The 15,616-nt window shown below is 45.8% G+C and overlaps 1 protein-coding gene across 1 annotated transcript in view; it reads right to left on the reverse strand.

Annotated features, from left to right (window-relative positions):
- PCSK2 (proprotein convertase subtilisin/kexin type 2) overlaps nt 1–15,616 on the reverse strand; it is a 262,151-nt gene that overhangs the window by 36,088 nt on the left and 210,447 nt on the right. Inside the window, exon 8 of the mRNA XM_001491591.7 lies at nt 11,757–11,932. Coding sequence (XP_001491641.2) covers nt 11,757–11,932 — 176 coding nt within the window. The remainder of the gene's footprint in view (nt 1–11,756; nt 11,933–15,616) is intronic.

Genomic DNA, 15,616 nt, shown 5'->3' on the forward strand with positions numbered 1-15,616 from the left:
AGCTGAAGATAATATTCAAGGTAGTGGCTTCTGCCATTTACTTAATCCGGTTTGATTCTTATCTAAAAGTTATAAGACGACCCAATAACCAGACCCCACCTGCACTGATACCATTTTAATGACTTTTTAACATATTCTTTCCTTTATCTTGTAAAGAGATAACTCACATACCTATGCCTTAAATTTAGCCCTACCCTCAACCCATGCCAGCAGCAGCAGCTCTTTACTTCCCATGGGTCCTGTCCCCATGCAGCAGCATCTCCTCCTGCCTGTGGGTCCTGTCCCCACACAGCAGCTCTGACTGCCCATGGGTCCTGTCCCCATGCTATTCCACACTATTCTCTAAATAAAAGAGCACTACTGCCAGACCTTGAGAGTCCAAGAAATCTTTCTTTCGACTCCTTGTCTCACTGACCCCGCATCACTCAGATGAGGTTTTGTTCAAACTGTGCTCTCGAGACTGTAGCAGATGGCAGTGGGTGTTGTCTCATATCCCTTAGACTTTATACCTTCTGCGCACAGGGGATTTCTCAAGGCCATCATAGGTATCTCTCTCTGGAGGGGCTTTCTCCTGGGAGGCTGAAGGCTGCTCTGCTCTCTTGCCCCGGGGCTGGAAGTGCTGGGGCATTTACTTAGTGACTTTTACCCCAGCTCCCTCGCCATCAGATGAGAGAACTTCAGTGTGTGTCCTACATGGTTTTCCATCGTCCTAGTGGGATTAAGCTCCGGTTGCTCTCAGTGGTAGCTGGCTCAATAACACATCCTTTGTTGGTTCTTTTCTTCCCTCTCATACCTCCCCATTCACTACTGGTGTTCCTTTAGCTCCCAAATCCACTACTTGAACTCAATCCTTGTCTCAGAGTCTGCTTCTGGGGGATTCCAAACTAAGACAGCAGTCAGTGATGGGATATCTCATAATTCAGGGGTCTCTGACTGTCATCTACTTCCCATATGTAATGTGAAGCCTGCTTTAACTGGAGCTTCAATGTGTGGACTATAAAGTTGAAGAGGAAGAGACTGAAATAAACAAAGGAAAAAAGTTTCCTTCTTCTCTTCCTTCTTGCCTGCTCCTTTCTGCCTCCCCCAAGTATTTATTGAGCCAACTTAGGAGATGCAAACTCAAATCCCTAAGGAGCCAGTTAGGTGATGTTTTTGTGTGAAGCAGATGTCAGAGACTGGGAGTGGTGGCATGTGAGGCAAACAATACATCCCCGATAAAAGTCTCTTATCTTTCTTTTCCTCTTCCTTTTTTTATCATTACTATGTTGGTCAAACAAACCTATCTGCAGGATGCTAAAATTGAAAGACAAGCATAAGAACTGCCTTTGTGTGATAGGTAACTATCTGACTCCTTTGTTTAGGTGAAGATTGCCTTTCAGAGGCGGATTTTCTTTTAGAGTAGACCAGACAACTGAAATAACTGAAAAGAAATCTTTGCTGATAGACAATACACCATCACTCACCAAATTGTACAATACTGTCCAAAAAAAATGTCACCTTGAAACAAGGAAAGAATCCTTCCCACAGCCTGGGGGAAAGTCAAATGAGGAATCATGTATTTTTCATCATACTTCACTTTCTAAAATATTTACGTGTTGTCATCTGAAGATAAGTCAGAGCAATTTTTCTCTTAAGTTTTGGTGTGCTCGGCATGCTCTGCAGAACAATCACACTTGAAAGGACCTTTTTACTTGCAGCCGGGGAGGCTGCAGAGAAGGAGAGAGCGTACTCAGACTCGAGATGTGGTGGAGCGGTTCAGAAGTCCGCGAAGAATGACAGGAGCCGCGGGGCTGTGCAGCACTGAGCACCATCTGCATTGCAAATGTGGACTGAGGGCAGAAGTCACCTACTCGCCTGACTCTCTTTTGGCCTCGGGCGTCAGAAAATGCTTCTCAGTGAAAATCTGTGTCTGTTGGGGAGGGGACATCTGCCAAGTGTTCCTCTGGGTACCTGCTGTCACCTGGTTCTGGGCTTGGATGTGCAACCATTTCTCTCCAGGCACACTGTGAATTATGCAATAAGGAAACAAGCTGCTTGTATGTCAAAGTTTTGATCTAAAAACTCCTAAGGGTCTGGACACTGAAACAGGGCCGCACCACCACCTCCCTTGCACCCCGGTCCTCTTGATAGACTCCCTCGGTAGCCTGCATTGTGCTGCTCAGCTGTCACGGATCCTTGTTGCGTCTCAGATGGGCTGAATGTCAACGGCCGACTGGCATAACCTTATAATAAAACATTACGTCATTATCTCCTAACTGGGCCCCGTCCAAGGGCAGCGAAGATGTCTAGCCACCGTCATGGATGCTGTCTACTCTCAAGGACTCGGTTTCCCATTTCATAATTGTGTTTCTGGGATCTTTTTATTAAATGCACAAGGGCTGGATGGCCTAAGCTGCGTGGTCTTTACTTGGATTGCTTAGGAGAGTTGTCCCCCACAGTTTCTGGTAACTGGACACTATGGTTGGGAAACTGGTCATTTTTGGGAAACACAAAACCTTAGTGATTTCTGGTGATTCCCTCTTCCCAAAGGGAATTTCCCTGTCACTAAGGCAAGGCTGGCCTTGCCGCACAGGAAGAATAGGTGAGTCTCTAAATGCTATAACTTAAGGAAAGCCAGCAGAGTCCTCTAACTAGGATGTGCTGGTAAATGTTTAACAACCAGCTCTCTGAAGGGGACACACAAGATTTTTATTTGCCAGTTTCCATGTCTAGTTTCAAGTTACTAATGTGGTGTCATCTGGAGCCAACTGCAGCCTGGCACTGCCCCTAACGCAGAAACATCTTTCTCTCCTAGTATTATTATATCATGAGAATTTTTGCATGCTTCTCCTTTGGGATTATGTTAGAGAATGGAGGGAGGATACCCTCAAGGTCCCAGATGAGAAGAAAAAAGTCGTAATTGGATCAACTGTCAGCCATCTTGGCTATAGAAGAGAGAGCCAGGTGACATCAAGGGTAACCTGGAGAAGCGACCGTTTGGCTTGAGTCTGGTCACATCCCTTTTTTGACTGTCCATTCCAAGACTGGAAGCTGGATTGGTTTTCTAAGGATGCTGTAACAAAGTACCACAAACTGGGTGGTGTAAGTGATAGGAGTTTATTGTCTAGCAGTTCTGGAGGCTCGAAGGCCAAGACCCAGGTGTTGGTAAGGTTGGTTCCTCCTGAGGGCTGTGAGGGGGAACCTGTTCCGTGCCTCTCCCCCAGCTCTGGTGGTTTGCTGCCAATCTTTGGCCTTCCTTGGCTTGTAGGAGCACCCTGATCTCTGCATTCATCGGGGCGGAATGCCTCGTGGCGTTCTCCCTGTGGATGTGTCTACGTCCAAATTATTCTTTTTTATAGAGACACCAGTCACACCACATTAGGGACCCACCCTGCTCCAGTATGACCTCATCTTAACTACAGGCATACCTCATTTTGTTGCACTTTGCTTTATTGAGCTTTGCAGATTTCATGTTTTTTACAAATTGATGGTTTGTGGCAGCCCTGTATTGAGCAAGTTTATCAGGGCTATTTTTCCAACAGCATTTGCTCACTTCATGTGTCTGTGTCATGGTTTGGTAATTCTCAGAATATTTCTAATGTTTTCGAAGTTATCATGTTTGTTATGTGATCAGTGATCTCTGATGTTGCTACTGTAATTGTTTTGGAGCGCCGCGAACTGCAGCTGTGTAAGATGGTGAACTTAACAAATATCATGTGTGTTCCGACCGCTCCAGCGACCAGCGGCTCCCCTGGCTCTCCCCCTCTCCTCAGGCGCCCTCTTCCCTGAGACACAGCAATATTGAAATTAGGCCAATTAATAAGCCTCTAAGTGTTCAAGCAAAAGGAAGAGTTGCACATCTCTCATTTTAAATCAAAAGCTAGAAATGATCAAGCTTAGTGAGGAAGGCAAGTCAAAAGCCGAGATAGGCTGAAAGCCAGGCTTGTGCGCCAAACAGCCAAGTTGTGAGTGCAAAAGAAAAGTTATCTACAGAAATTAAAAGTGCCACTCCAGTGAAACATGAATGACAAGAAAGTGAAACAGCCTTATTATTGATATGAAGAAAGTTTTAATGGTCTGGATAGAAGATCAAACCAGCCACAGCATTCCCTTAAGCCGAAGCCTAATCCAGAGCCAGGCCCTGACTCTCTTCAATTCTGTGAAGCATGAGAGAGAGGAGGGAGCTGCAGAGAAGTTTGAAGCCAGCAGAGGTTGGTTCATGAAGTTAAGGAAAGCAGCGTCTCCATCACCTAACAGTGCAAGGTGAGGCAGCAGGTGCTGATGCAGAATCCGTGGCAAGTCGTCCAGAAGATCTACCTGAGATCATTAATGAAGGAGGCTACACTAAACAACAGATTTTCCATGCAGATGAAACAGCCTTGTATTGGAAGAAAATGCCATCTAGGACTTTCATAGCTAGAGAGGAGAAGTCAGTGCCTGGCTTCAAAGCTTGAAAGGACCGAGAGACTCTTGTTAGGGGCTAATGCAGCTGGTGCCTTTTAAGTTGAAGCCAATGCTCATTTACCATTCTGAAAATCTTAGGGCTCTTAAAAATATGCTAAATCTGCCAAGACAGGGAAGGAACCCAAGTGCCCATCGACTGATGATTGGATAAAGAAGATGTGGTGTGTATATATATATATATATATATACACACACACACAATGGAATACTACTCAGCCATAAAAAAGACAAAATTGTCCCATTCGCAACCACATGGATGAACCTTGAGGACATCATGTTAAGCGAAATAAGCCAGACAGAGAAAGACAAACACCATGTGATTTCACTCATATGTGGAATACAAACAAACTTACAGACAAAGAGAACAAATTAGTGGTTACCAGGGGAAGGGAGGTTGGACGGTGGACACAAGAGGTGAAGGAGCATACTTACACGTTGTATGACAAGTAATAATGTACAACTGAAATCTCACAATGTTATAAGCTATTATGGCCACAATAAAAAAAAAAATCTACAACATGAAAAACAAACCAACAAACAAACAAATTATGCTAAATCTACTCTCCCTGTGCTCTGGGAAGGGAACAACAAAGCTTGGAGGACAGCACATCTGTTTACAACATGGTTTACTGAATATTTTAAGCCCACTGTTGAGACCTACTGCTCAGAAGAAAAGATTCCTTTCAAAACATGACTGCTCATTGACAGTGCACCTGGTCACCCAAGAGCTCTGATGGAGATGTGCAACAAGATTAGTGTTGTTTTCGTGTCTGCCAACACTGCATCCATTCTGCAGCCTGTGCATCCAGGAGCAGTTTTGACTTTCAAGTCTTTTTATTTAAGAAACACATTTTGTAAGGCTGTAGCTGCCATAGTGGCTCCTCTGATGGAGCTGGGCAAAGTAAGGTGAAACCTTCATGGTTCATGGGAAGAGCTCAAAACATCAACGTTAACAGGAGTTTGGAAGAAGTTGACTCCAGCCCTCATGGATGACTTTGAGGAGTTCAAGATTGCGGTGGAGGAAGTAACTGCAGATACGGTGGAAATAGCAAGAGAATAGGATTAGAAGTGGAGCCTGAAGATGTGACTGAATTGCTACAGTCTTATGATAAAACTTGAATGGATGAGGAGTTGCTTCTTATGGATGAGCAAAGAAAGTGGTTTCTTGAGATGGAATCTACTTGTGGTGAAGATGCTGTGAAGACTGTTGAAACGCCAATGAAGGATTGAGGATATGACATAAACTGAGTTGATAGTGCAGCAGCAGATTTTGAGAAGACTGACTCCAGCTTTGAAAAATGTTCCACTGTGGGTAAAATGCTATCAAATAGCGTCGCATGCTACAGAGAAACTGTTTGTGAAAGGAAGAGTCAATCGATGTGGCAAATTTCATTGTTGTCTTATTCTAAGAAATTGCCAGAGGGACCGGCCCAGTGGCGCAGTGGTTAAGTTTGCACGTTCTGCTTCTCAGTGGCCTGGGGTTCGGATCCCAGGTGCGGACATGGCACCACTTGGCAAAAGCCATGCTGTGGTAGGCGTCCCACGTATAAAGCAGAGGAAGATGGGCATGGATGTTAGCTCAGGGCCAGTCTTCCTCAGCAAAAAGAGGAGGATTGGCAGTAGTTAGCTCGGGGCTAATCTTCCTCAAAAAAAAAGAAAAAAAAAAAGAAATTGCCACAGCTACCCCAACCTTCAGCAAATGCTACCCTCATCAGCCAGCAGCCATCAACATGGAGGCAAGGCCCTCTACCAGCAGAAAATTACAACTTACTGAAGGCTCAATGATCATTAACATTTTTTAGCAATAAAGTATTTTTTAATTAAGGTATGTACATTTTTTTAGACATAATGCTATTGCACACTTAATAGACTACACTGTAGTATAAACATAACTTTTCTATGTATTGGGAAACCAAAAAATTAATGTGACTCACTTTATTGTGACATTCACTTTATTGCGGCATTTGATTTATTGTGATATTCACTTTAGTGCGGTGGTTTGGAACCTAACCTGCAACAACTCCAAGGTCTGCCTGTAATTACATCTGCAGAGACTCTAATAAGGTCCCATTCTGAGGTGCTGGGGGTTAGGATTTCAATATATGGACTTTTGGAGGACACAATTCAACCTGTAACAGAGAAGGACATATGGTGTTGTATTTCTGTTTAGACCTTTGAAAGAATTCAACAGCTCAGAAGAAACTTCTCCATCAGAGGGCTGAAGAACCAGTGTGAGTATGGACCACTGCCACTTGATGTTATTGGAATAGAAAAGACAGGGGGCTCTGTTAGCAACCTTCTGACTGACCTCTGACACTTCAAGTTCTGAACCTTTCCAACAGAAGCACATTTCTTATTTTTGAAGCCTACCAGGGGGAGGGATGTCTCCCCTAATTTTGGACCAAAATTCCCCTTAAAGCATTGGAGAGGGAGCAGATGGCAATTGGAGTAGAGTCTGACAGATTGTGACAAACAAGGGTGCTGATGGGGCCATGGCTAAGCAGAAGTATTGTATGAACATTAGCCTCAAGGAGGAGGAAAAATGCGTTGAAGAGAGAGACACACAAACCCAGTGAGAAACAGTCAAGGTGAGAGTGGCTGTGCCCCATGACTGCAGGGCCCTAGTGTGGATCTCTATACTCTTGTGGCCGGTGTCCTGCAGCCACCTTGAATCTAGAACATCTCTCTGATCTCCATCTGTATGAGGTGCTGCCTGAATCCGTCCCATTGCACTCATCACTCCTCGTGCATCCTTACAACAAGAAACCCCTTTAGTTGGGCTCCCTGGATCTCATTTCCTGCAACTCAGAGACAAGCTAGAGCATCTGGCTCAGTCATCAGTCCATCCAATGCACCACCCTGACGAGGACATGCAGTGCCTCATGCAGTGGGTTTTTTAAACCCACATATATTATGGTCTTAGTATCTTAGGGTTTCATAATATGTATTCTAGAGATCATTTACAGCAGCACCTCTCAAACTTTAATGGGATCTTGTTAAAATGTAGATTCTGACATGTCAGGAGGGTGGGTGGGGCTGCAATTCTGCATTTCCCATAAACTCCCAGGAGGGCTAGTGGCCACACTTTGATAAGCACTGATGTAGACTATTTAACAGAAGAAGAAAGGGAGGAATGGAGAAGCTAAGTGACCAGTCTGAAGTCTCGCAGGCCATGAGGGACAGGAGCGAGGCTAGAACTTAATCTCCTTTTTTTTTTTTTTTTTTAAAGATTTTTTTTATTTTTTCCTTTTTCTCCCCAAAGCCCCCCGGTACATAGTTGTGTATTCTTCGTTGTGGGTTCTTCTAGTTGTGGCATGTGGGACGCTGCCTCAGCGTGGTCTGATGAGCAGTGCCATGTCCGCGCCCAGGATTCGAACTGACGAAACACTGGGCCGCCTGCAGCGGAGCGCGCGAACTTAACCACTCGGCCACGGGGCCAGCCCCCATAATCTCCTAACTTTTAAGCTCAGTCCCCCACTTGTTCATGCCACATTTAAAAAAACCATCCCTTCAGCAGAAGTAGCAGATTTCCTGTCGTGTAACGTTGGCTGTCCAGTCAAAACGGAGATGCGGACAGACCAGCAGAAAAGCCTGTGACTGACTCATGATTCCATTCATTTAAAGCCCCGTGTGCTTCCTGGTGTGTGGAGCCTGTGACAGCTGCGATTGGAAGAGAAATTGTGACTGAAAGACACAAAGGCCTTGCTGGGCCTGGCTGTGTTCCAATAAAACTTTATTTGCAAAGACAGCTGGTGGGCTGGGTTTGGCCTGTGGACTGGGCTGCCTGGCCCCTGCTCTGACTTACTGTGTACGATTGTTTAGAGCCCGGCTGCTGTAGATTTTTGTCCAATGAGATGCTTTAGTCCCTTAAGACTAGGAATGTGTGTAAGCAAGCAACAATTTGAGAATCCAAAGGTAGATTTTTCACACCTAAATTGATTCTAATAAAATTAAGCTCATTTCACCAATTCTTTCACAAATTTTACACTGTTTAGTATTCGGAGGCTTAGAGGCAATAAAAACACAAAAAACGATATGAGAATAAAAGCTAAGGAAAGATTTTGGAGGCCATGATTGGTGAAGAGAGGGGAGCAAAGGGTAGGGTGGCAGAAAATCTAGCCTTAAAAAAAGGTACATGTTAGGCACAAACTTAGTTCTGAACTTCCTGGCAGTCAAAGGAAAAAGGGAACCCTAATGAGCTAAGGTCACAGGGTGGGTTTCGAGAAGCAGAGCCTGAGGCAGGGTTTCAGGTACATCAGATTTATTGGGGGAGCGCTCAGGAGAAACCTGTGAGCAAGGGAGTGAAACACGATAAGCAGTGGAAGGAACCCCAAAACAATGTGGTCTCGAGTCAAGTCTAGCCTTAGCCTGATTCACTGGGGGCTCTGGAGCATAAATTACACCCCAGAGTGGTCTCTGCTGGAGGCAAGCAGGCTGGCTTTTCCTACCCTGAGTCAGTCAGGTGGGAAAGCCTGCCCCTGGGTACGAGTCGGGGCATAACCATCAGGATGAGAAGACTCCCATCAACCAGGGCAATTCTCCAGGGGAGGGGCAGCTGGGAGTCAGCAGCAGCAAACAGTCATAGCAGCCGGCGGTGGCCCCAGCCTGACAAAGGGGATCAAGGTGGGTGCCAGTGGTGTCCGCTACAGTCATAGATATCTCTGTGGGTCTTAAGCTTTTAACCATCAAATTCCATTTATGTATCAATTCCACAGCTATTTATTGAATAGCTGATTACCATGTTTTCAAGTCCTAGGCTAGTTTCTGAGGATAGCTGGAGAAGAAAGCACATGTGTTCTCTGACCTAGGAAATGTATAGAAAAAGTAGCCTTCACGATTATCAAAGAGACAAGAGATAATAAATGCTGGCGAGGATGTGGAGAAAGAGGAACACTTGTGTGCTGTTGGTGGGAAGGCAAATTGGGGCAGCCACTATGGAAAATGGTATGAAGATTCTTCCAAAAATTTGATCCAGCAATCCCACTTCTGGGTATATATCCAAAGGAAATGAAATCACTGTCTCAAAGAGATATCTGCACCCCCATGTTCACAGCATCATTCACGATAGCCAAGACATGGAAACAACCTATGCGTCCAAGGACACGTGAATGGATAAAGAAGATGTGGTATATATATATAATGGAATATTATTCAAAAAGAAGAAAATCCTGCCATTTGTGACAACATGAATGGACCTTGAGGGCATTACGCTAAGTGAAATAGATCAGACAGAGAAAGACAAACAGTCATGCATTGCAGAACGCCGTTTGGGTCAACGATGGACCACATATACCATGGTGGTCCCATAAGATTAGTACCATATAGCTTAGGTGTGCAATATGCTATACCACCTAGGTTTGTGAAGGCACACTCTATAATATTTTTACAACCACAAAATCACCTACTGATGTATTTCGTAGAACATATCCCTGTCACTAAGTGACACACGACTCTACAGCACTGGAGTACTTACATGTGGAATCTAAAAACTGAACTCACAGAAACAGAGAGTGGAATGGTGGTTACCAGGGGCTGGAGGGGGAAAGAATGGGGAGATGCTGGTCAAAGGTACAAACTTCCAGTTATAAGATAAATAAGTTCTGGGGGTCTAATGCATAGTGGTTAAAAAAAAATATTAAACTACAGTGTTTGGTATATTGCAACTCTTCAAAAAAAAAATAGGCTTCGCTTGTCCTCTCTGATTTTCTTCAATATTTTTACCTTTCTAGACTACTGTTAAATATACAGTTATTTCATACATATATTCTATTTCAGTGTCGTAAATATATAGGTAATGAGTTTATGTATTTTCCATACAGACTATAAATAATCTAAACATGTATGTAGAACAGACGCATTTTACAATTTATTTATAATTATCCTAGCTTGTATATGCAAATATGGCTATAGCAATTTCATCTATTTGAAATTTGTCAAAATTCAGGACACGAAACTTAAAAAATTTTTAAATGGGCTTCCAGAAGTCCCTATCCTAAACCTCACACACTTGTGCCCCCCTTTCTTAGGGCCTGACAACTCTCACTGCACACGCTATCGTTCTCATCTTTGGGATGTGAGTCCCATGCCATGGCTGGTTAGACAAGCGAACTGCAAGCGTGGAGAGGGCATTGCTGTCAGCCTGTCAGCGAGTCAAGTCCTGAAAACAGACTAAAGAAGACAAATGGCTAAGTGCTGCAAGTAGTGGGTGTTGTGGCACCAATAGCAAGTCATTCAGCACATGGCAAGGGCACGTGAAGACACAGCAGTTTGGTAATTCAAGTCACGCGTCTTCCAGTTGAGGCCCAGGAATTGTGGAGCAGAGAGGAGCCATCCCCACTGTGCCCTTGGGAGTTCTTGACCCACAGAATCCACAGCCTAATCAAACACTGTGCTTTATGCCACAAAGTTTTGGGACCATTGGTTAAGAGTCCATAATGACCAAGACAAGCACCAACCCTTTGCAGGGCACTTCCCAGTGCCAAGCACTTACTTATTTATCTCATTTACACTCACAAGATCCTAGGAGGAAGGTACGGTTATCACCATTCTACAAGCAGGAAAACTGAGGCACAGCCAGGGCAAGTCACGGGTAGAAAGACACTCAGATAGCGAGCGGCAGAGCTGGAGCCTGAACCCAGGAGACTCAGATCCCTAGCCTGGTGCATGTCTTGCATGGGGCGAGTCCTGTCCTGAGACCTCAGCGAGGCGACTCCTGCCCCACAGGCTGCAGACCAGCAGGAACCCTGTCTCCCGGCAGCCCTTCCTTTGGAAGCTCTGCCTTGGTCTCTTCTCCTGGATTCTGTGCATTCCCAGGCTGACCTCAGGGATGAGCAGCCACGAAAACGCTCGGCTCAGACTCCTGCCATGGGAGCATTGTGGATTCACAGCTCCCGCTGCTGCCCCTTGGATCCACAAACTCGTTTGCGGTGGAGACCCCACTGCCTGGAGACTGCTCCCAGCCGATGACTGGCACGGTGGGGATGCTGGTGCAGGCCCCCAGAGGGACCCTCCTTCTTCCCTGCTCCTTCGCAGGGGCCAGGCCAGCATCACCTTCTGAAAGCGCCCCCTTGCGTCCTCCTGCCCCCCTCCCCTTTGTCCTTCACAGGTGTTCCCTGCAATAAATATGCATGGCTAACCCCATTTTTGGATTTCTCACAGGACCTGAGCTAATGCACAGGGTAACAGCCCCACCTTCCGCCCCCTGCCCTGCCCCTCGGTACCACTGTCTCACCTCCTCTCCCTCCCCCATGTCTCCCCCACCCCTCATCCCATGTGAGTGGACCAGGGTCTTGTGGCGGCCGGAACGACTTTACCTTGTTCACACCGTCAGCCATCGCCTGAAGTGTGAGCTCTCGGGGCCCATCCACTGTTTTCCCATTGTCTGTGGGGCCCCAGCTGGCACTGTAGATATCGATTAGCTGAGGCATGTGGCTGATGGAGGAGGCCTCGATGATGTCCGTCATAAATGGCTGGTCCAGCATCCGGATACCTGTGGACACGTGCGGGCAGGGAAATATCATGTTTTGGTGCCCCAGTTCACAGGAGACAGGCTAGGAAGAAGCTGGTGTTCTGGGTGTGGTTGGAGGGTCTGCCATCCCTGTTGCCCTGGGGGATGTTGCAGAATCCTGAGTCTAACCTCCCGCCATGTGGGTACGCCTTCAGAGGATCAAGAAGGATGCACAGACTGGCCCACTCGATCCCTTTGGACCCATGCCTTTCCTTATGTAACTATTTCAAGAAAACTTTATTCCCGTATCAAATGTTACTAGAATTCCTAATGGGGAAAAATCAGCTTTGTTGAAGATGTTTCTTGATAAGCCTGTTTCTAAGTGGAAGCTCAGCCTCCAAGACCAAATTTCAGAGGAGAAATAAAGCTACTGTGCATGACCGTGGGGGAAGGCAATTGATATTAGATATTTAAGGAGAAAACCTAGAGGGCAGAGGGCAGAAGGAGGGGCAGGGACAGTCAAGGCGGGAGGGTCAGGAAAAGAGGAACTCCCAGTTGCATTATAACTGAGAAGGGGATTTGGGAGGACAGAAATGTTGACTGGGTCATTCTAAAATATATTAGTCATGGGGTACGTGAAACAACCCCTTCGTCTTTCTCCCTGTGTCACCTTTGTAAAGTTTGTGTACAGGGACACAGGGAGAAGGGGCACTCACTCTCTGCTATCCAGAAAAAGCCTCTCCAGCGTTAACTCAGGGGCAACCAATGGGATGGATATTTGTCCCTCCATCACTACCCTCAAAACATCGCTTTCTGGGGCCATATTGTCTTCTGCTTGATACACTATTTTGTGGCAAGGAGCCTAAAGTGTTTGTGAAGCTGACCTAAGTCTTTCTGCCCGCAGGAATTTTGAAATGAAGGAGCTAGGCTGAACACAGTCAAAGCCCGGATCCTGACACTCCTTACGTGTCCCCCATGGTCAAAGGACATTGTTACACAAGCATCACTCTCTTAACATCGTGTGCAAATCAATTTCAATAAGGACAACTCAGGTTCTTGCAGAGCGCGTGAAACTGACATGAAATTGTCTTTTCTCTGAAGAGTCTCTTTCCTCCCCAGCATCTCATAGCCCACCGCTTGTGCCGGCATTGCAACCTCCCCTAGGGCTTGCCCGTCTCCTAACTGACCTATGCGTTCAGCAAGCATTTCCCCAGAAGTCTTTCTGCACGCAGCTCTCCAGGTCTTCTGTCAGCACCAGGCTTCTCAGTCATCCGCTACAATTGTTTATTTGTGTCCTTCATTCACCACCAGACAGCTTCGTCTTTGCGTACAGGGTATGTGTCTACTTTGTTCACTTCTGTGTCCCCAGGCTTCAGCATGGTGCTTGGAATTTAGCTTAAGCTTGATAAATATTTGGTGAATAAATGCATGGTAATATTACTTTATTTTGTTGATTTTCTCCCTAACAGAAATGACAAGGCCTGAAGAACAAATAAGAACCAGTTCAAATTTTCTGTCCTCTACCATTAACCTCTAAGTCGAGGCACCGCTTTTACCAAGAAATATCCAATTATCAGTTAACATCCATTCTCCTGGAGGAAGCTCATCAGGAATAAGCACAGTCTTTGGTTTGAACCTTCTGGAAGCTGAGTCTGATGGTTCATTTCACAAGGGACAGGAAATCTAAAACTCTACATTTTGCTTTTGGTCCAACTATATTTCATTTATTTAAAAAATGTGTTCACAAAGGAAGGTGGCCAACAGGTCAAAGAAGAAGCAGAATAGCGCAGTTTCTTTCTGGAAGAAGTCCTGCCCGCTTTGTGGGTGGGGAAACATTGCAGAGAGGCTGGTGTTCACTTTCCTGCAAGGAGAAAACTCAGATGGTCTCGAACTCATCTAGTGCCCAGGTGACCAGGGCTGAACAGTCCACTCCAACTGGAAGACGAGAGAAATTCAACTCTGGCAAAAGTAGGCCTGGACTGTCACACATGCCAACCAGTGGCCACACTGGATTTTGTCATACAGCCAGTGCGTGGTGCTTCCAGCCGTGCCCTGTACCCTCTTTCTTTGCAGCTCTTGTCGCTTTGCCTCTTTCCCTCTTCATCCCTTCCCTGGCTCCCTTTGTGTTGCACAGAACATCAGACCGGGTGTGTGTTAATCCTCTGTTTCAGCGTCTAGGGAGGCAGGGGCAGCCACAGACTGGGAGCAAGCCTCCTATTCATATTCAGGCGCCCGGACATCCTTTTAATCTCGTTAAACTCAGGACGAATGAGGCATGCATTAATTGAATGCGATATAGCATTAATTTTTGCAAGCGACTGCACCATTAGCAGCCAAGACAGAGGCTCAGGGTGACCTGAGGGTTTTTAGGGAGGGCCTTTCCTCTGTCCCTAAATGCTCTAGGAGCTACAGGGGGGCGCTGAGGGAGAGAGAGAGAGAGAGAGAGAGAGAGAGGGAATGAGGGTGAGGCAAGAGAATGAGAGCAAGAGGCAGAGGGAGAGGGAAGACAAAGGCGGCAGGACTCAGTGTCTTCACGTTTGTAAAGTCCTCCATGGGCTGATGAGATTCAATGGCAAGAAGACACACAGTGCTCATCAGGCATTTCTAGCCCCCGCCCTGCAGGCCTGATCACCACCTCAATGACCGCGGTAACGCTGTGACTCCCCTCTTTTTAGGGTCTGAGCCTCACCTCCTGCCTGCACAGCTCTCACTGCACCGGCCCTGGGCTCTAGGGGCTACACGGCCCTGGATTTGAGCTAAATTCTTTCTGCTTCTGCTTCTGTTACAAAAGGTGAGCTTGCACCGATGCCGGGAAATGCTACAGCAGCCCACAAACCTCAGTGTTGCTAATCACCACCTTTTCGTGCTCGTGAATATCAATCTGCAGGCTAAGGAGCGAATTCATGCTGATCTCGGTCTTAAGGATCTAAAGACATGTTAATTGCTGTGCTAATAGGAGATTTTTATTGGTTATTTACAAACTCAGATGAAATATGTGTAAACTCGCTGAAATATTTTGACTTTTATTGGCCAAATATGTGGAAGCAATTCATTGCTGGTAGAGAAATTTCAGTGTTTTGATAATGGTCAACAGTGTGGTTCTCAAACTGTTTTCAGAATCTTTGATCAAAGGAGAGCTCATCTCAAGGCCCAGTGCATAAGGCTGTATGTCCTGACTTAAAAAGGAAGGCGGGTAAGGCCCATCCTACCTGGCCTGGCCCACCCTGGGGTTGCTCTGAGGCGCTCTCAAGTCACTTGCTGTGTCCCCACTCCGTTATTCTGTGCCACCTTGCTTTGTTCTGTTCACACCAGCGATCATTATTTGATATTATCTTGCTTATTCGCTCCTTGTCTGTGTCTCCTCTTAGACTGTAAGCTGTGTGAGGGTAGGTGTCTTGTCTGCTGACTCACTGCTGTGTCTACCACCCACAGGACTGGAAACACAGTAGGCACCATGAGTAATCGTTGAGTCCTCGGAGGGACCAAAGGCAGGAGACAGCATCTCCTGAAAGGCTTGGAGCAGTTTTGAGCTTTAATAATCCCAGAAGTTTAAATTTGACAAACTTGCAAGAAACATTATTTGAAGGGTTCGTTATTTATATTTATTGGGCATTTATTTGGTTTTGCGAATTTTCAATTACTACTACCACATTTTCAATTTTAATTTTTTGTCTCAATCTCTTTGATTGAAGATGTCAAACAGTGATTTAAAAATTAATATTAAGA

This window comes from Equus caballus, chromosome 22 (genome assembly GCF_041296265.1).
Source record: "Equus caballus isolate H_3958 breed thoroughbred chromosome 22, TB-T2T, whole genome shotgun sequence".
Classification (NCBI taxonomy): Eukaryota; Metazoa; Chordata; class Mammalia; order Perissodactyla; family Equidae; genus Equus; species Equus caballus.